General features: G+C 35.5%; 1 protein-coding gene across 7 annotated transcripts in view; it reads right to left on the reverse strand.

Moving 5' to 3' along the window:
* Nucleotides 1–20,604, reverse strand: part of DCLK2 (doublecortin like kinase 2) — an 85,468-nt gene that overhangs the window by 18,129 nt on the left and 46,735 nt on the right. For all 7 annotated transcript variants that reach the window (XR_005819373.1, XR_005819372.1, XM_040555336.1 and 4 more), the window contains 5 exons: nucleotides 19,125–19,219; nucleotides 9,779–9,851; nucleotides 8,432–8,540; nucleotides 4,571–4,628; nucleotides 656–775 (listed from right to left, as the gene is read on the reverse strand). Coding sequence is in view for 5 of the 7 variants with exons in the window: in XM_040555336.1 (XP_040411270.1) it covers nucleotides 656–775; nucleotides 4,571–4,628; nucleotides 8,432–8,540; nucleotides 9,779–9,851; nucleotides 19,125–19,219 (455 nt within the window). In the remaining 2 variants the exon portion in view is untranslated. The remainder of the gene's footprint in view (nucleotides 1–655; nucleotides 776–4,570; nucleotides 4,629–8,431; nucleotides 8,541–9,778; nucleotides 9,852–19,124; nucleotides 19,220–20,604) is intronic.

The following is a 20,604-nucleotide window of genomic DNA, read 5'->3' on the forward strand; positions in this document are numbered from 1 at the left end:
ATGTATAGAACACAGATAAGAGAGAGTGCAGAAATAAAACTTGATGCAACTTATATATTTGGTTCACAAAGTGACAGCAGAATGGAGTTTGAGTTTTTTTCTCTGTACAAGTACAATAGCACCATCAAGTTTTTGGCCAACTGGACATAAGGTAAGTGAATGTTTGACACAAGCAAAAGAGGTGAGATTTTTTAAGGTTTAATTTTAATGGAACATAATCATTTGAGTTTAGATTATTTGTTGTATCTACAGTTGACTAAGAAGAACTAATTAAAGAGAATTTGTTCCTTTAAAGCAAATGATTAAAAAAAGATATTAGCGAAATAAACGCAAATGTTCCATTGGGATATGCACACCACTGTTAGCTACTGCATATTCTAAACATGCTATAAAAAAACACTACCCGCTTCTCTCTAAGCTGTGCACATACTTTGCAAAATTACCTCAAACCTGCATGCGAATAGTCTAATTAAAACTGAAGAGATGTAAATCCCATGAATGTAACTGACTGACAAGAATATTTGCATGACTAAAAATGGAGGTTGCCACTAAAATCTTATCTGATTATACCTTCTAGATATATTTCTCCTAGACATTACATCCTTGACTAGCACAGAGAATTGTTTTTATTTTTTTTTTAAACTCTTAGTCTTACCTTGACCAACTCCATTACCAGATAGAGTTCTGTTGGGGTGTCCATTTCTTCTATCAGCATGATGATATTTGGATGCTTCACTTGACGCAGAATAGATACTTCATTTTCAATCAGGTGTTCCTGGTCAGTAAAAGAGTAGAGAGGTTTATATGAATAGACACAAAATGGCCAATTTCCTTTTCCTTTGATCAGCTCTTCAGTGAGCACTCATTTTGGTATTTCATTTTGTAGTAAAGAACTATTGTCAGCTGCTGGATTTTAACTTGTATTTTAGCCCAACTGTACTTCAGCAGTTAATTTAAAATACCACATTTCAAACACATAACCCATGGATTATCTCCAAAAAAAGACCCTGGAACACGACAGCAATTCAGGAAGTGCAGGTTATATTCCTTATGAGGGTATTAGGATGCTCAGAACATCAATGAACCTGGGTCATTGTAGCCTGCCACCCCCCAGCAATAGTTAACATGTTCTTGATCCACTCCAGCTCTCACCTCTCATTTAGCGTAGGTTACTCAAGGACAGATTACCTAGGATTTAATTTCAAGGACTGGCACTTTAAAAAGGACATGGATTATATATGTGAAAAATACGATAACTGATTTGGTTATAGATTTCTGTTCATTTTATATGTATGTTCAGATTTACAATCTGCAAAATAGGTACCTGCTCAGTTAAGTCAGTGTGGCTCCAACAGCTTAAGAGCACACAGATTGAGTTTTATTTCCCCTTCCTTATACTTCTGAGAAAGTAAGGGGTTTCAAGAACAACTAGTTTCAGGATGTTTTGTTTTCCAATACGTCTTAGCACCTGGTTAACACTGGAGAGTGAAGAAAACTACATGCTCCTTTCATTGGAAGAATGATTTGCGTTTTTTGCTATAAACATTGGAATACAGATACTGCATGTAGGGTTCCCTTTAAGTAACAATGCCTGCTTAAAACAGAAATTTCCTTTACTTTGGCAGATATCAAATCATCTCACCGGAGTTTGAACTTACTAATGTTTAATGCACTGATTAGTAGCATGCAATTCATGCATTTGTGAGCAGAGCACCAGAGGTAGATGTGATCCATTGTGCATAAGCAGTGATTAAAGATCTTATGCTACTTTAACTTCTATTTCCAGGGTTATTTATAGTGCTCTTGCCAAAGCTTTATTTGGCTATGTAACTCAGAAACCACATGCCATGTGTGCATCTCATTTGGTGAGTATGGTGCAGCATACACGGGTTCAACAGTCACACCTTTGAAATTCAATTTGAAAGAGCATCAATTGTCATTCTGAACAAACATATGTCTGCTCCAAGCAAATGTGCTCTGGAGAAAAAAACAAAACACAAACAAACATGAAGCAATTTTGTTAAACACAATGCTGAATTTCATCATCAGACAAAAGTGAACAGCCACAGCATACTAAGCCTTATGGATGAAAGCCTGTAAATTCAAAACTAGTGTTAATAGTCCAAACAAAATCTAGAATCTTATTATAGATTTTTCTACCTAAGGAACAGGTAACATACTCAATTTATTATATCCATTAATTCTGACTGAGACACTATGCTTCACCTATGCCTTCTTCATTTAACTTGACTCAATTGTTAATTGTTTTAAATAAAAACCAAGGCATAAGTGATCTTTATTTAAAATCACTACTAATAATGTTCATTTAAAAAAGACTCCAAAATGTTGCTGAGCTACTGTTTTGATGCCTGTCTTCAACATGCTGACTAGCGTATAGTTACTTATTTTCAACCACACCAATGGGTTTGTCAATTTTTGTCATTTATAAAAATAATTCTAAAACTTTTTATAACATTCTCCTGGATAGTACAATATAGATTTTAGTCTACAATCATATGTTTTATTTACAGATAAATTAACATATAATTAACATTTAGTCTGCTTGTAGAAAATGCATTAGTCAACTGGATTCAAATTTTAGGACATCCAACATAAATTGCTAGAGAGCAGTGAGCAACTTACAAGTCATGCATATTTGGTTCAGATGGTTGTTTTTAAGATAGGGCTTATCTTGACATGTGAGAGAGGGTGAGGAAGGACTAAGCTGTAGCAAATTTTAAGTATTTTATTTGTTGAAATTCTTTCTCGACAGTTGTGGCACTGCCCTAACAGCTATCAACATCTTCTTAACCACAGTCCTGTTTACACACGCACACATACATCTGTATGCAGCTATACAGATACTGGTCCTTTCAAAACAGACAGGTATACATCCATAGTGTTATTCTTCTTTTGTTCTTTTTTGTTTGTTTTAAAGTAGCAGCAATGCTAACTAGAAAATAAGTCTAAAATCTACTGCATAGAATGGCTTGTCTGTCTCCGGACCATTCCAATTTATGATACTTACGAGGCTGACTCAGACAAGTAACAGAAACATCTGAAGCTGCAAGCAGTAAAAATCGCCCAGAAGTTTTCTTTTGCAGTAAACCACACTAGCTCATCCTTCCAGCAGCCACAGAAACGCCAACATTTAAATCTCAGTAAGGCAATTCTAGCACTGTTTTTCTTGTGGTTGTACATTTTTAAGATTCCTTTCTAAATTCTCCCTTAAATAAACTTAGAGAAGATGAGAAAAAGTGATGAGGGGAGGGAACATTCATCTCCTACTATCTAATACACAACTTAAAATCTGCACAGATTGACCATTTCTGTTAGAGCACCTCTAAGCAGAGGTCCAGAGCAAGTCATCACAGCAAGTAATGCTAGTATACAATTAGTATACGGTAATGTGCCGCTCCTTAGCATACAAAGAACATCACACAGACTTACATCATCATCCTACAAGGTCACTTCTAGCATTTGTGACTCAGAATTGTACTGTAAGCAGTTACTCCATGTAATTGACGAAAAGGGTACCACTGAATTAAAAGCCTGACTTGGTTGCAAAGTTAACTTCAGAATCATTTCAGTGTGGTCATTTACATACAAAATAAGGTATTTGCATCAAAAAAGACTGTCTTTTTAGTAACCTTGAGAGAATGGAATTCATGTCCTGCTCTCAGAGTCTTTAATCCAGAATTTGATTGTTAATTAATACTGTGCCCCAAGTTTTATTTTAGCTAACGCTAAACTATCCATTTGAGTCAAGCTCCTCAAGAGCACTTTGTTTTTAAGGTATATTGTTCACAGGCAAAGCAGTTAAAATAGAAGTATTTTATGTTTTTGTTATTTGTTCTAACGCATAGTCTACATTCTTGATTGTGTTTTACCCGTTGTTGATTTTTTCCTTGTTTTTAAAATCCCTGTAGTTATGAGGAGGTATGTGAAACTCTAGGATACTTACTTCCATTATGTAACATGCTCTTCTGTTGCGGAGAAAATTTTTGTCTTTTTTTAATGTATTAAAAATAAAGCATAATGAATTCTCTTGTTAAGAGATCTTTGTTCTCAAAGAAGTGAAACTAAATAAACAGAAAGAAATGGTTGAGAAAATTTCTTTCCAAATATATATTCTGTATATAAAAGGAGTATGTATAGCCATAAAAAGATAAAAGGAAGAGGCAGAGAGGGAAGGGAATTATATAAATACAGATATAGCAGCAAATTTTCTCTCATATTTTACAGATCAAAATCATCAGGCTATATTTCATCAATTTCTCTTCTGATTTCACTTTGGACAAATATTGGTATTTTCTTTGTTAGTTTAATAAATATGAGGACAATTTGGTGGTTGTTTTTTTTTTTGGTGGTGGTTTTTTTTTGTTTTTTTTTTTTTTTACTCTATAATCTAGCAGACTAACACTCACTACTTTGCTTCTTTGATGGAATATCATCACCCTGTTGAACAGACAGTCAGAAAACCCAAACACACCCACCATTTATGACTAATGAGCAGCTGCTCGTGCTGTTTCTGCTATTATTCTTATGCATGTAAATTGTTGTACGCTACCTTTCCACAGCATTTAGCCTTGTCAATGATCTTCAGTGCAAACTCCTTTCCTGTGGATCTAGCAAGAAAAATATGAGAACAGTTCATCAGAATTAATCAGAAACCAGTCAACATTATGTGGCATTATCTGTAAGAATATAGATCTTAATGCCTTGACCCATGGAGATTGCTGACAGAAAATTCACAGAATGGACTTGATTTTGTTTTTCATTTTCTCAGCAACATTTGTGCCTGCTGTTTCCCTGACTACCACAACCTGGCTCACTTTGTGTATTAATCCCAGGCTCCAGCTGCAATTCATTCTTCTGTGACCTAGCACTCACTTTAATGCAACATGCAAAATTTGTCTTAAGCCTTCCACTTAGCTTTGTTTAACTGCTAGGCTTTAAAGATAAAATCATGCATGTTTACGTGTAAGTGAGCAGAAGAAAAACTGATACCCTACTGGAAAAATTTAATAGGATTCAGTAGCGCTAAGGCCTTCTGTTTTATTACACACTAGTCTAAAATCCTGCTGGATTTTTTAGGTGCTAATTTTGTCCTTTTGTATTTCGTTCATTCTCTATTTTTATTCAGCATTCTATGGAACTCTGTAGCAAGTATCTAAAGTGACTGGACATTTGAGAAGGTGGTTATATACAAAGTAAAAAGGATGACTATTTTCAATAAATACTCTCCCAGAAAGAAGGAGCTCTATTTTGCTTTTTGCCCCTTTAAGCAACAAAAATGATCTGCATTTCTTCAGAAGGGGAAAAATGAGAAAGAAGCACAAGTGAATGACTTTTTTTTAAAAAACAACAAACAAATAAACAACACCAAATAAGACATTACTACTTATATTAAGGATGAGTTAAAATTAAATGTCCTATTGCTACTATATGGTTTTGTATTAGTACCAAGAGACTCCAGTGTCCCTCAGAACAGCACTAACCTGTATGGTTAAAAATAAATAAATAAAAAATGGAGGCAATTACAAAAGGAAAAATCAGGTACATTTTAAAGCTTACAGTTTAATTCTCACTATACTTTTTTGCATTAGATACTGCTAATCAAAATGACTACTTTGCAAAAAAGGAACAGAGTTACTGTTTCACATTCAAATTATCCATTATTGAAAAGATGCAGTACAGAATTTCTGCTCTCACAGTGCAGCTGTATCTGCTAGGTTGTCATAGTTACAACCTGATCCAGTATTTAGACAGAAGTGCTATCTAAGTGGTATCTGTGAAATGCTATCCTCTTATAGAGCTGATGTAAAATCTACTACGAATACAGTGTATAATTCAAAATCGCAATTTATGTTACACTAAATTAAGTGCACTATCTGAAAGTCTGCAAACAACTGATCAGCAAAACCCACTTAGGAAACCTTCAGCATTTATACTGTGTAGAAAGAGGAGTTAACATTCACAAAGCCAATTCATTAACCAATTTCAAATCCCTTCTGCAAATGTCCTTTATGATAACACCTAAGAAAAAAAAAAGATATCAGCGACACAATTTGTGTGCTGATATCACTGCCTATCATATTGACCAGTATTGTCTGACAGGTTTCTGGCATTCTTCTATCTAGCTGTCAGTATCCATCTGTTGACTCATGTCTTCATATATAGACATATAGGCACCCTTTGCAAAAGAGACCATTTAATTCTTTTTGTAGAACAGCTGATATAATGGGATCCTGGCTTTATAACTGAGGCTTCCAAGCACAGCACTATGAGAAATTAAATATACTAATTAAAAAGAATTTCAAAAAAAGAGAATTTATAGTTGGTATTTCCTCTCTCATTATTGTTAGCAACAATTGCAGTATATTTATTTTATATAAAATTCATTTAGTAATGCTTCACTAAATATAAAGGTGGGATCAAATACAAAACTAGGTCTTCAAGTTTAAATTTTATTTTTCATGTTTTTAAATAATTGGAAGGTTGTCTTTCTAGTCCAATCCTCTCATTCCAAAAAGCACAGAAGACATTTAGAAACCCAAGTGACTTAGCAGCCCATGTCCCATTTTCAGTGGAATTTACGTGATTTCCAAAATGCATAGCAGTTATTCCTAAAAATATTAGCTTATCTTATGCATTTAGCCTGATATCTTTTATGAATGTTGTTCACTCTGTGGATAACAAAGGATTTGTGGCCAGCCTTACAGCGTGTGGGAAGACACTGTGAAGCATCATTCACTTAGTTTCTCTCAAGCCTCTTATGTGTAGCTTCTTGCAAGACAAAATGGACAGAAATCAATTTTCAACACAGCTGGCTATATTGCCTTCTCACAATTTTTGTATCAGACCTGCAGTTTTTAATGCCCTAGGGAAATGATTCTACTTTGATGTGGTACCACTTGTCAGGAACCACAGTTTCTTGGTAGAAACCATTCCAAAAAAAAGAAGCATTAAGACCATGGAATCTAGATGTTGACACTGACGAGAAGCATTATCTTAAACCTGTACGTGCAATAGGAACTTGTTTGGAACAGTAACTGTAGCATACTCAGATCACTGTTAGTCACTTTTTTTTTCTTTATCAGTACTGTAATCAGCTAGTATCTCTAGAAGCTGCCACCTCAGTCTTTATTCTTTAATATATAAACCTTGGATGCTAGTATATCACCTTCTCAAAAAGGTATTAAAAATAATGATCATCATTCGTTGCTATAAACCAGATGGAAGTATTAGATTTGTGTTGCATATCATCTGCCAATATTATCCTCAGTAATGGAGAGAAATGAATCAAACATAGTATCAAGAAACCTTTCTCTTGAGGAAAAACAGTAATGGCTGCATAATGTTAGGGATTGTAAGACCCATACATCTATGCTCAGCATGTTCAGCCTTACTGCCTAAACCTTTTGCTCATTTGGATGACTCGGAAAGAGTGTCTGTATATGAAGCTATGATCTGCTAGACTGGAATGAGTTGTTTCCATTCATAATTATGTTTCTTTTAAAGAAAACCATCAGACAGAGATCAAATAATAGAAACTGTTCCTGTAAGTTCTATGGTTTCTACAGACATTTGCTGAATTTGCCTGGTACTTGTAGTCAAGTTGGAGATTCTTCATAATATTTAAGAAGCTGACATAACTCTCGGACTGATGAAGATAGCAGAAGGTGGTTCTAAAACATAAACTGAGAAAGTGACAGTCACATCATCTGCTATGTTTACACCAGCAGCAAAGTGTGACACAAAGCTTGCAGGGGAAGAGCAGTAATACAGCACAGGTCTGTAAAGGTATCCTGCCTACCCCAAGGGAAGTCGTGCACAAGAATATTTCAGAGTCTGGAATACTGAAAGACTGATTTAAGTTCCTGGCTCCTCACCATACTACCTCACCGAACAAGCAAGCAAAAGGGAGTCAATAGCACAGGCTAACTGCCACCAACTCTATGCCTTTAAAAATACTTTGCTCACAGTATTACCTAAAGCTGTGAAAAATCATTTAAGCAGCAGGCAGTAGGATATTACAGCAGCAGAACTGCTGAGGCAGAGCTGAAGTGCTCTGGGAGACTGCTTAGATTCCACATAAAATTTCCTGCCAGCCACAACAGCCTTACCTGTGGTGAGAGGGAGTTTCTTGAAGATCTATAGGGTTTTCCTTAAGAGCTTCCATTAGAAGGTAATACCTCCTTAATTTGGGGGATAAAAAAGCCATGTTCCACTGCTGCTCTCATATTCCTTTGCTGGAATAACACATAGAGAGCTCTGTGTGTTGTGCTATGTCTAGCTCTCCTGAAGCATAGGCATATCTTTGCAACTGCTCTTTGTATTCACCTCATCACATTTTCCATGCAATTACGCTAATACACAGCTTTATCCAGTAAAATAAACAGCATTACTGAACATTTTCCTTGCTCACCGTTCTATGCACTCCTTCACAACAGCAAAATTGCCATCACCAATCACCTTTCCAACTTTATACTTCTCTAGAATGGTGGATGACACTGAGCACTTGTTTCCATTCACACCTGCAAAAAGGCAAGGTCAGTAACTAAGGAAGAGAGGTGTCAGCAGGATGTAACGTATCCCCCATAGACAGATACAGAATAAGGAATCATAAACACAAAACAGAATTGAAAAGTAGTTTTCCCTCACAGCTTATTCTCTTATTTTTATCTTATAAGACCTAAGAACATAACAATGAACAAGGTAAGGCTAATCAGCGTTATCTGACCTTTGAACACATAAATCAAATATTACTTTGTGTGTGGATGTACTTTAAAAGTAATGAACACAGAATATTTTCTGAACACAAAACACGTGTTTTGAAGTATCTTTTTGATATTTTTGCATACTGAAAGCAAAAAATGGAAGTAAGATTCATCTAAAAGGCAGGTAAAAAAACAAAATGGCAAGTAAAAATAACTTTATTAAATAAAGAGCATAATCCCATCCAATTATTTTTTTCCTTTTTGTTTTTTTTTTTTTAGAATAAAGCAGGCTCTACCATTGCCATGATGATATCATCTGCTACACTTTTGTTTCTTTCTTTTAATGTGGCAATAAGACCTCGACCAATGAATAAGAAATTTGATTCCTACATTTCTTATTCCATAAAAGATGATACCAAAAAAATAAATCAACAATAAGGGGAATTAAATAGTGATTCAGAGGCACCAAGTCTTTGATCATTTTTAGAAAGCACCAAACATTTTATCTGTTGAACTTCTTCAAGTTCACTTAGCTGTTGCTGAAACATCCAAAATGTAAGCTTGATAGCTGCTTATTTTAGTATTTTTAAATTTAAAAAGACTTTAAAATAAAATTTTAAAGAAGTAACGTTGATTTAAAGAGCTAAGGAACTAAAGGTTAAGTTTAGCTAAGGTCAGCTGACGGGCCTAGTGATTCTACCTGAAGCACCACATGCAGTTATGAAGAGAACCTCACTCTCAAACCAGCTGTAACACATTTCTGGTGATGCCCTACAAGTCACATTCAAAATCACTCAAATTCTCAAGAGTGACTAGTGAAAAGGGGGATCCGGTAATATGCTACTATTTGACAAAAAAGAATAAAATTTATTTTCTAGCTTTACGGCCTTGATGTAGTAAATGCAATTAACAATTTTTCTGATTGGCTGTTAATAGGGTATCAGGTATCTCAGAACAAAAAGTGATTTGAAGACACTGGAAACCATCTGACATTGCTGAACCAACTGTTACTTAGAGAAAAAATTTTGCAAGGAAAGTAATTGTTGGTGTCTTACCTTCAGGACTCTGGCAACGGAGTGATTCAGGTATACCATTCACATTGGAAGAAGATCCACCATGTGGAGGGATCTATGGAAGTATGTAAGATCTTGTTATTTCTCATGGTAAAGTACTCGCAAGGAGACGGAGAAATTTCGAGAAAACAACAGCAAACTTACAAATTTTCAAAAACCCTGAAAACACCTATACAGAGTCAGTTTACTTTTCCACTTCCATTTTATTTTCATTCTTGCTTTCTCACAGTTCATCTTCATTATAATACATCAGTGACACTTCCACCAACTTGAGATCCAACCTTGATATTCCTGTTTACATAAATAGTCGAACACATTTCAGCAAGCCTATAAACAGCAAAGAAAATTTCCTCCCACTGCACAAACATTTCCCTCCTCATTCTGTGGAACAAGATCATTACAATACACTGCATACTGGTTAAAATACATTTTCACATAAGCCATAAATTCAAACCCAAAGACAGTCATCTCCAGACAACTACTGAGTGGCCAGTGCCACAAGAACACAGTCCCTGCTGTATTCTAACACATCTATATCACAGATGGCAGTGTCAGAGGTTTCCTTAACTGAACTCCATCAATCCACGCCCTCTTCAGATTAGCACTGAAGCATACTAGGAAGGTGATGTAGAAATACTTGCATGGCCTACTAGTTTACATTTAAAGAACAGAATTTTGGTATAGGTGGGCTAGAACATGTATGATAGTCAAATGTGCTAGACAATTTAGCAGTTTGTACTTCAGGTTATTATGGATGTAAAGACTCAAGGCATCTACAAGACCTTCACGTTAGATGTCTGTGTAAAAAAACAAGTATCTAACTGATTTTGAAGGATGAAGTCTGGAGAAAATTGCTTTTGCTGCACTAACAACTTAACTGGTGCTCGATCTGAATCTTCACAATTCTGCTCAAAGTTGTCCTGTCATACTGCCCAGGGATATACACAACAATCAGATTTTATTTTTAAAAGGAGTGAAAGCATATGAATGAATGCAATGAACACTAAAACACTGGATCTATTCTATGCACCATTGTTTTTATAAACTCTCCCATTACAGTTAAGCGTAGTTTAGTAATTTAATAAATTCTATTCAATATATTTTACACTATAAACGTACTTCTCTATGTAGCATTTCTTGCTGTTCTGTTGAGTTCCAGTACCTTGTTTTCTTCATGGGCTATTATAATAGTTCTCACTGCTCACCACATCAAGGATTAAAATGCTTCTCTGCCTTAAGCTCAGTGTCTGTGGAAATGGCTTTGCATGATACCGGGAATGCAAATGCAGCATTTCCCATTTTAGCTGACATTGTCTGGTTACACTGCAGAATATTTTAAATCATTAACACTATTGTCAATGAAAGAACTGAATTGACAGATAGGGATATTGTCTAAAGGCTCATGAAATGCTAATGAATGCTTAAGTTTCTAGTGGCAGCTGAGCTGCCAGATCAGCTAAAGGTACAGTAACTAGAAGCTGTACAATGTACTGTTGCAGAACCTCTAAAACAATGCTGTTTACCAGCATTTGGCATAGAAGTAGCAACAAACAGCAACCAGGCAGCTACTACTACTACTTGTTGCTAAAAACATAAACCAGGCTATGTTAATGTAGCTGTATTTGTAAGCAATTTATTTGTTTAAAAAGGACCAGGAGTAAGGACAACTGGGTTAAAAGACATTGATGCAAATATATGAGTCGGTTTCTTAACCCATCAGTCACATCTTCTTCAAGCATGAAGCAGGGACAACAGAAGAGATCACTGCAAAGCATTAGATCACTAATATTTTTGCTGATGACTATTTTGGATTTTGAGTGAGTGACAATACAAGGGAATACCTAGCCCACATTTCCAACTTCCTTCATCCTTGTAATCACGTTAGAATGTGACTGGGCACATTCCTTCTTGCCACAGTGTTTACAAGAAGGAAGCAAATAAGAGCAGGAAAAAAGAGGGACAGGAAAAGGAAAAAGTTTATTGCTACTGTTGTGGGAGAGGTGCTGGGTCAGAACTTGAAACAGTAGGTTTAACTTTAGCTCTGCCAATAATTTACCTCGTGGTTCTAGAGATGAGAGCAAACCCACACTACCAGTAATTTGGAAGCTGTGGGTCTGGGAGTCTGTTTCTCAGCAGCAAAACCAGACTAGTTATTTCCCTCCTGTGTCATAGCACAGTAGAAATAAATTCTCAGGATGTCTGTGAGGTGCTTGATTAGCTAGAAAAGGTTGGGAAGAGGTCAAAATTGGTAACAAATGACACATAATTAAGTACATATTATTAAGAAAGTAATTTCTAATCATTTAAGTAGCCAGACATGTAGTATTTGGAGTATCTTCCACTGTTGGTATCCCATTTGACTGGTTCACTAATCATCCCCAAACTAGCAAGGAGATGAGAAGAGGATACACACTGCTTTGATACTATACTAGTGAATATGGATGGAATCTATGATCACATTGCAGAGTAGACTTGGAAACAATTCCTTCTCCTCTATTCCAGTCCACACAGCGCTACTGCTCTCTTTCAATACTGCTCCCCTTACACATGATAAATTCAGAGTGCACAGGACTTAAATCTACCCTCTCACTCATATGCAAATGCTAGAAAACTCAGACCTGAGGGAGAATTTGACTTCTTGTTTTCAAAAGCTCACATAGTAATTTAGAGCAGCAACGTCTTTCCAAAATAAGCCAGTCACCTCAGAATGGGGATGCTACTGGCCATGAATACCTAATGCTGACAGTCGCTCGTGTGGTGTTTATTATTAATTATGCATTATGCAATACAAGACATATCAGTTATTGGCTTTACTTCCCTCAGGTTGTCTCCCCACAAGTAATTTGTTTCAACAGCACAGCCAGAGCCAAATGCACAATGCAATACAATTGTTAGAGATTCTGATAACGTCTCAGTGAACACATAGTTTTCAAAACTAGCTGCAAATCCATTTACAGAGTAATTAAATATGCTATAAAAGGTTGCAAGCAAACCTGCCCAATTGTATTGTTATGTTTTGTTTTTCCACGCAGAAATACACTGAGATGACTTTTCTGTGGAAACATTTTTTTCAGATTCACAAAAATATTCAATACATTTATCTATACACTATTTTATATAGACTGACTGTGGCTCATGTCACCAGGTTTACCAATATGACACATGATTTTCTCAGAAACACTCACACTATTTTTGTCATATCCATGAATATAATACACCTACTCTAGTACCTAACATGGCTACTGTACCTTGACGTTAACTAACCAACTGGCATTTAGCATTCTCCCTTTCATCTCTGCTAATATCCAATCTGTTAAAAATTCTGTATTATTCAAACTAGTTCTGGTATCCAAGTAGGCAAAACTATCTTTAAACCTATTTAAAGGAATGAAATTATTTTATAGAAGAAATTTCTAGCAAGCTGTCCAGATATATAATTTGACTCAAAATATAATTTGTACTTTAAGAAGTTTGAATGCTAACATGGTGAAAAAACAACAACAAAAAATTTTCTCTACAGAGAAAGTCTAAATTCTGTATGACTAATATCCAGTCCTGTCCACAGGAGAATTCTTCTGTTTGATGACCCCCTAAACAACATTATTACTTCATTCATAGTAGAACACCTATTTCTAATATATAACAGATAAATACTAATTAAAGCACTGTAGGATTTTTTTTTTTTTAAACATATGAAGTATGCTGTGTCTATTGGTGCCAGACAGCTGCATCCTGCCAGATATTCTATCAGGTTCTCTACTTTTAAGTTAATGATAAGAAATCAAAAGAACAAAAAAAGATCAAGCAAAACCTATAAAAGCCTTTAAACCATCACAGAGTCCAAAAGCATGAACTGAAATGAGTATGCAAATGTAACATGATGGATAAGTAGCAAGGAAGGACTGGCCAGGGTCCCTTAAGATCTGTTTCGGAATTTGAGTCTATGATTTAGGAGTGAAAAAAAACAGCAGCTTGTCAGTCTTCATTTTAATTATGCTGCGTCTACTGGTCCAGTACAGATGACTTTTAGTAAGTCTTTTGAGTCAAAACAGTACCGTACATCAGAAAAAATGTAAATCTAGTGTTTGTATTTAAAATGGAAAGGTGGAGGGAGATAAAGTAAAACCATATAACTATATATCTGGTAGGAGTTTATTTTTTATCTCACAAGAGTGTGAGGAAGGCTACACATAGGATAAACCCATATTCTCTTGAAGTAGAATGGTACCTTATATGACAAACCTTTGCACTCAGTGGTAGATTAATTGTCTGTGACAGGTATTTGTGGAAATGTTTTGGGCTTTTTACATATTGAATGGGCAGCTTCTTGCAAATATATTGGATGGTGTCTTCTAGAGCATGTTTTTCCGTAATGTTACAGCTTTCCACCTAAAGGTCTATTTTGCCTGTCTGGATAGAAATGGAAGACTTTTTGCCATCACGTTGCTAGGTCTACAAAAGTCCTGTACGTGTACATGCAAGTGCTTCCTTGACCTCAGTCAGACCTCTTATGGTTGTTCAACAGCCTCATACTATGTCTGATATACACTAAATGTAATGCCTTTGTCCTCCAGCACATTCATAATGTGCTAAACAAACAGATCTGCGTGGCACATGTGTACACGTACCCACACCCTTCTGTTTAGAAAATTCCAGTCAGAAATACACAAATATTATTACTAATATTTCAAGGTCCTGTAAAATCCTCCAAGTCTATCTGTCCAAACTGAGCAAAAGTCTAATATTGTTAACTTTTTCTCAAGGTCTGACCTGGCATTGCTGAGGTAGTCTTTCAATTGACAGCTAAGAAAAGAACGTCAACTCTCAAGCCTTTAGAAAAACTTGATATTCTCAAAGAAGCTTTCTCTATCCTCATGAAAGAATTAAAATTGCTGGTGAATCTAATTGTAGACTACAAGTATTTTAGTGAAATTGTGAAATAACTATTTGTAGAAGTATTCTCTGAAATCTGGGAACACATTCACAGTGTCACTGTAACTCATCTGTGAAAAGCTGTGGTAAAAAAGGGCAACAGGATATTTTGAAACAAATGAAATCATATTTATATAATCAGTATTTCTAGTTAGATATTGTTGGTATTTATTATAATGCTCAATACTAACAAAATCTGTAAGACAGAAACTATATACAAGAACTTCTTGAGTGAAACTCAACATCACTAGTAGCCCACCTATATCAAGGAACTATACCTGTAACAATAAAATAGCCAATTAATACTTAGCGATTTTGCTAGCATTAATTTGAGCGTACATGGTATTTCATATCTATTAGGTCATACACTTTGTTTCTTGGCTCTGGAAACACTGAAGAATCATGCCAAGATTTACCCTTTCTCCTAAAGAGATTTTAAGTTTCATCGCATTATGTAAAGCTTTTAGTGAACGTAAGACAGAGGTGAGAGGACTTAACACTGAGTGCAAAACATCAGTTTCCCTTCCAGCAGAGATTATCCAACTCTTTTCATCCGCTCTATGAGCAAGAAGGATGATGAATTGTAACTTCACCACAGGCAACAAGTAAAGAATTCCTCTGAGAACCGCTGTTGCCTACGTTGGATAATTCCTTGTAAATATTCTTAATATGCAATTGCTAACAGATAGACATGTGTACAATACTGAAGATTAAAGCCTTGATGAAGGTAAGGTACTAATCTCTCAAATCACTTAAGCACATGTTTAACTTTAAGTACATTAACAGTCTCAAGTAAACAGGACTACTCAATAGCTTAAAGTTAAGCAAGTGCTTATGTTATTTGTTGGATTGGGTTTTAATACCCTTTCACTTTGGTCACTTGGTCAATCAGTCAAAAAAGTAATAGAGACAAATTCAAACACTATTATTTAGCATTGGGTTTCTAAGAAACGCCTTAAATGTAAAGCTTCTTTATTAGTACAATTTTATTTCTTTAAAGAGATGTCAAGACTTCACAGTACTTATTTTCAAGAGGGAACAACAAAATGCATTCAAGTAAGCATAAAAATATTGCAACACCACTTTTCAAAAACTCATACTTAATCCAGTAACTGATCATTTTTATGGTACAAATCGTGCTCAGTAACCCCTAATGGCGTTACATATCTGGGTCTATAAACACACAGAACCAAATAAAAGCGCTAAACCATTCAACTGTCACCTGTCTACAGAACAGAAAAAGGACTCCTCAGTCCTGTGCCAACTAATGCAGTATTACTGTTATTTCTTAATCCATGAACAAATTTTAATCTCCATAGAAAACTTAATAGAAAGATAAAAAGCTCAGCACATTAGCTCAAAAAAGCTTATCATACAGAGCAGTCATTTACCTCATGCCCTTACCTGTTACTTTTTATATTTGAATCCTTACCTTGAAACAAACTCTCTGCAAAGTCAAATGCTTAGTAATGGGCTAAAATTGTGAGGTTAAAAATAAACAATAACAAAAATACATAGCAGCACACAGCTGTGTGTGCTTCTTTAATGAGTATCCTTATTTATTTACTCATCTGTACTCAAAAGACAATATCCATATTTTTCACTTACTAGGATAAAGGCATTTATTTGGGGTTGTGGGGAAGTTCTGTAGTTTTTATTATTCTGCAACCATAGCATAAAATCCTAGGACTTCAATGTCACTTCAGACTCCAGTAAAATCTTTTTAAACACTTCTGCAAAACTGGGATGTTGAACAGCACACTGGCCTACTGTATGTACTGAACAATTAATAGTACAAGGGTACTCTAGTTGGAGAGTGAAAAAGAGGCAGAAGGAAAGCCCTTCTCTTAAAAGATAGGCTGTTCATCAGGACTGTTTCCTGCAAGGAGATTCTGTGCCTGAGCATACCACTTCTGATGAAGTGCTGTAAAGCAGAAGGAATCCCTGGGGACTGAAAAGACTTTACTTTAAAGGAAAAGTGGCATGCAGAGAATATGATGTAAGATGTGATGTCTGAGACTGAGAAAAAAATTGCTGTTACAATCAGTATCTTTTATAAGTTTACTGCCTTGATACCTAGCACTATCACCTAGCTCTAGGCTGACCTTCAAACAACTTAGCCAGCTTTTAATCTATAGTCATGTATTTTATTTTTCTCTGTCTTTCAATGCAACATTGTTTATAAAGGACAGTTTGTGTGCGGCTGCTCTGGTGGCCTGCCCTCTACAGGATTTGTTCCCTTTTCCTGCTAACTCAAGCTCACAAAAAATCATATTTTTAACATTTTTCTAAGTGTTCCTGTTTCATGTTCTATAAAAATAAACATGTATGCTTTATAAACAATACGGCAGCCACAATACTGCATTTTCGAAGCCAAAAATCTCAGAAATATACTTAATTCCTTCACTGTCTGCTACAGTATTTATTTATATCTACATTTTCATTCAACTGCAGTCATGGCACCTTCTTTAAATAAGTGCAGGAAGCCGGACTACCTGTCGGTGCAGTGATGCAGTCTTAGCAACAAGGAATTCTTTAACAATAGAGTAAAGCAATAATCTCAAAATATTAAACTTGATCTCTGCTTTCCCTCTGTTTCCCTCAACAGACTGACCAAGATCAATCCTGCAAAAATAATAACGGTTTTCTTAAAACAATCTGGTTTTGCATAAAACCATGCTTTCCATGTTACTGGTTTTATGTTGATTAAGTAATACAAAAGTATTACTTCTAGAACGTTATGTTCTAGACAAGAAACTGTGTGGTGCACTTGATTGTTTTCGAATTTATTCTGAGATTCACCAGCTAACTTTCTCTGTCTTTAGTCTCAGGAGTGCAGCTTGGATCCTCCTACTGAAAAGATGCACCCCAATGGGATAAAACAAGAGGTACCCACTACTTCAGGTCCAAGATGATTAATTAGTTTCTGATGTTTTCTTTGGCCATAGAGGAATGAGTTATTTGACATGAAAACCCATTAATACCCAGCACCAATGAAATTCCAAAATGAAAATGTGCAACAGCTTACTTCAGTGAGGTTGACAGTGAAGGGGAAGTAGGACATGTCCGCTTTGCTGAAAATTGCTTGTTACTAACAGAATTATCTGCTTCTTAATGGAGCTTTAATCTGCTAAAAGCAGACTAGACAGTGCAAGAAAAAAAATGAACCAAATTATCTAGTTTCTAAACTTGTAGTTTCACTAAAGAAAGAAAAAAGAGCATGTGTTAAACATAGCACTGACAAGCTGAGGGCTTTGTGTAAATTTTATATGAGAGCTATCCAGACAAATTTTAAGACCACAGTTATAATTTTCAATGTCTGAACTATTACTGCTCTTGAAAATGCTTTAAAAGAGAAAGACCAATCCATGTTGCTTTGGAGATAGAGTAGCTACAGAATGGTATAGATCGACACTAAATTGCTTCAATGAACCAAACAACTAAAAATATATTGAAATTTAACACGTAAATCAAAATCTTTTCTCAAAATTATCACAGAAGCCTGGCAGAAGCCAGTGTGATACTCCTTGAAAAACAGACAAAGATGTGGCAACAATTAGCATGTCAAAACCCAAAACTAAATACTATTCAAATCACGTCCTTTTGCCAGTCCCTTAATTAAGACAACAGTTTTCTGCAGAATGTACAGCCTCTTCACAACTGTTGTGTTCACCAGTGGGAGCTATTACTTGATCAGAATAATCAGAGAAAGAACCATCTAGTGCACTTCCACAAAGGCTGCAATTGATGATTTCATAAGAAAATTCTCCTTGAAAGGACAGCTGCATAATGCAGCTCTGCTGTGCTCCAGACCATTCCTTTTATTTCACCATGCAAAAGGCTCAGAGCAGCCTCTAAGAACTGTAAACGTTGCCATTTTTTAAGTAGGAGAGAAAGAGAATTCTTTTGGTGCAACACAGAGAAAAAGCTGCCAGACAAAGGGACACTCCCAAAGAAACACCTCACATGCTTTTCAGATTGCATTAAGTGGTGAAATTGAGTGCCATGGATGAAGAGCGGTGCTTCAGATGAAATTTTGATCAATACTACAAGATGATAAGGTATCCAGAAGATGGTATTACATTTATACAGCCTAAGGGAATATAAATTACTCAGGGAATTTCTGCAATCTACAAAACAATGGAAAATTTGAAGGATAAATTGACATATTCAAGCCATCATCACCACCCTCAACCTTCCCTAAGCTGAGCTTCATACTGGAAGCCTAAGACAAAATACAAAAATCTTACTTCAGCTCTCTTTTCCACCTTAACTCAACAATCATACTAGCAAGGCTGCCCTATAGAATTACAACTCTTTCTATTCTTCAGTGCTACTGTCATACATCATTCAATTAATAAGGGAATTCAGTATTTTTGACGGTTCTGCTACTTACCTTGAGTCCACGGAAGCTGCCTGGGCTTGTTGGTGAAGAACTGGAGGACTTTGTAGATTTTGGGGTGGATAATTGACTGCTTGGGGTTCCATTAACTAGCCAAAGCAATAAATGCAAACAAATGGAAAGAAAAAAAATGAGTAAAAGGAAAACAAAACAAAATAAAACAAAAAACAACACCTAACTTGCTTTTAAACATAACATACTCAAGTCTGCATACAAAGATCAAAACAGACTCATCAGCATTTAGGAATAAATTATATGCTCACGTGACACACAATTGCTCCCCCAAAACCCATGTGGCTGGATATCAGACCAAGACAACAGACAATGAACACATTGCCATTCCAGAGTTTAAAAAAGCCTACTCTGTACTTTGCCGGTGCAAGAGCTTTGGGCAAATAACAGCCATAATCTCTTTAAATTCCATAATTTATTGTGATATAGCACAATAAACTATGGGAAGAGAAAGTCTTCATAAGCACATACGTTGAACTGTCCACCTCTCCTTTTTGTATCAATGATTACTTTTCAGGTGGAATGTTTCACAGAACATACCCTTTTTTGTTGTTTTTTTCCTTTCTAAGTTTTTGTTTGTTTGTTTTAAGCAAAATAGGCAAACAAGAAGTACGAGCTGTTTGTCTGATACGGAACTTGACTAGAAGTTCAGAAAAAATTGATTTAGTTTAAAAAAAACAAAAAAAAAAAAAACCAAAAAAACCAGCACCTAAAAGCTAGTAGGTAATTCCTGAACTTCCAAGAAGTTCAAGTATCTGTTTGTAGTATTTTATGAAAACATTAAATATTTTCCCTCTTGACTTCAGGAATTCATTCATTTTAAGTCCAGTTTTCCAGGGAGGTCTGATACAACACCTGTTGTATCTGTAGTGATTTGAGTAACATTTAGGTCAGTCCCTGTATTTTTCTGAAAAAACAGACTGATGAATTTCATTATGAAAATAATATACTGTTCATCACACACAATGCACAATATGATGCAACATTATTTCCTCTCTAACTGAACCTCATTTTTCCTAGGAGAGGAAAAACACTAGGTAGAAATTTAAGAGCTAAAAGGTTTCACAGTCGATTCATGCTGAAGATTCTTTTTTTTTTTTTCAGAAAGAAATTTTAAAAAGGAATCCTGACAAATAGAAGTTTAGCTACAAATAATGGTTACATCTACACACATTCTTTATACACTCAGGAGTCCGTCACAGGTTATACATCACTTCTTAATGAACATTATTTACTTTATTTTACAACTATCTATTAACCTAGTACCCCAACATTCTCTGAGTGCTGAAGATGCTTTCTAAATACTACATTTTCTACTTGAGCAGTCTATCTATAGGTAGTCTATCTATCACTAGGCCAGGCTGATGGCACTGTAGCTTCCACAAATCCCTGTTGTTCAGAACTGTCTCTCTCTCTCAAGTATGATGTTAAGATACCACTAATTAGCATTTAGATACAGAAT

Source organism: Cygnus olor, chromosome 4, assembly GCF_009769625.2.
Source record: "Cygnus olor isolate bCygOlo1 chromosome 4, bCygOlo1.pri.v2, whole genome shotgun sequence".
In the NCBI taxonomy this organism is placed as follows: domain Eukaryota; kingdom Metazoa; phylum Chordata; class Aves; order Anseriformes; family Anatidae; genus Cygnus; species Cygnus olor.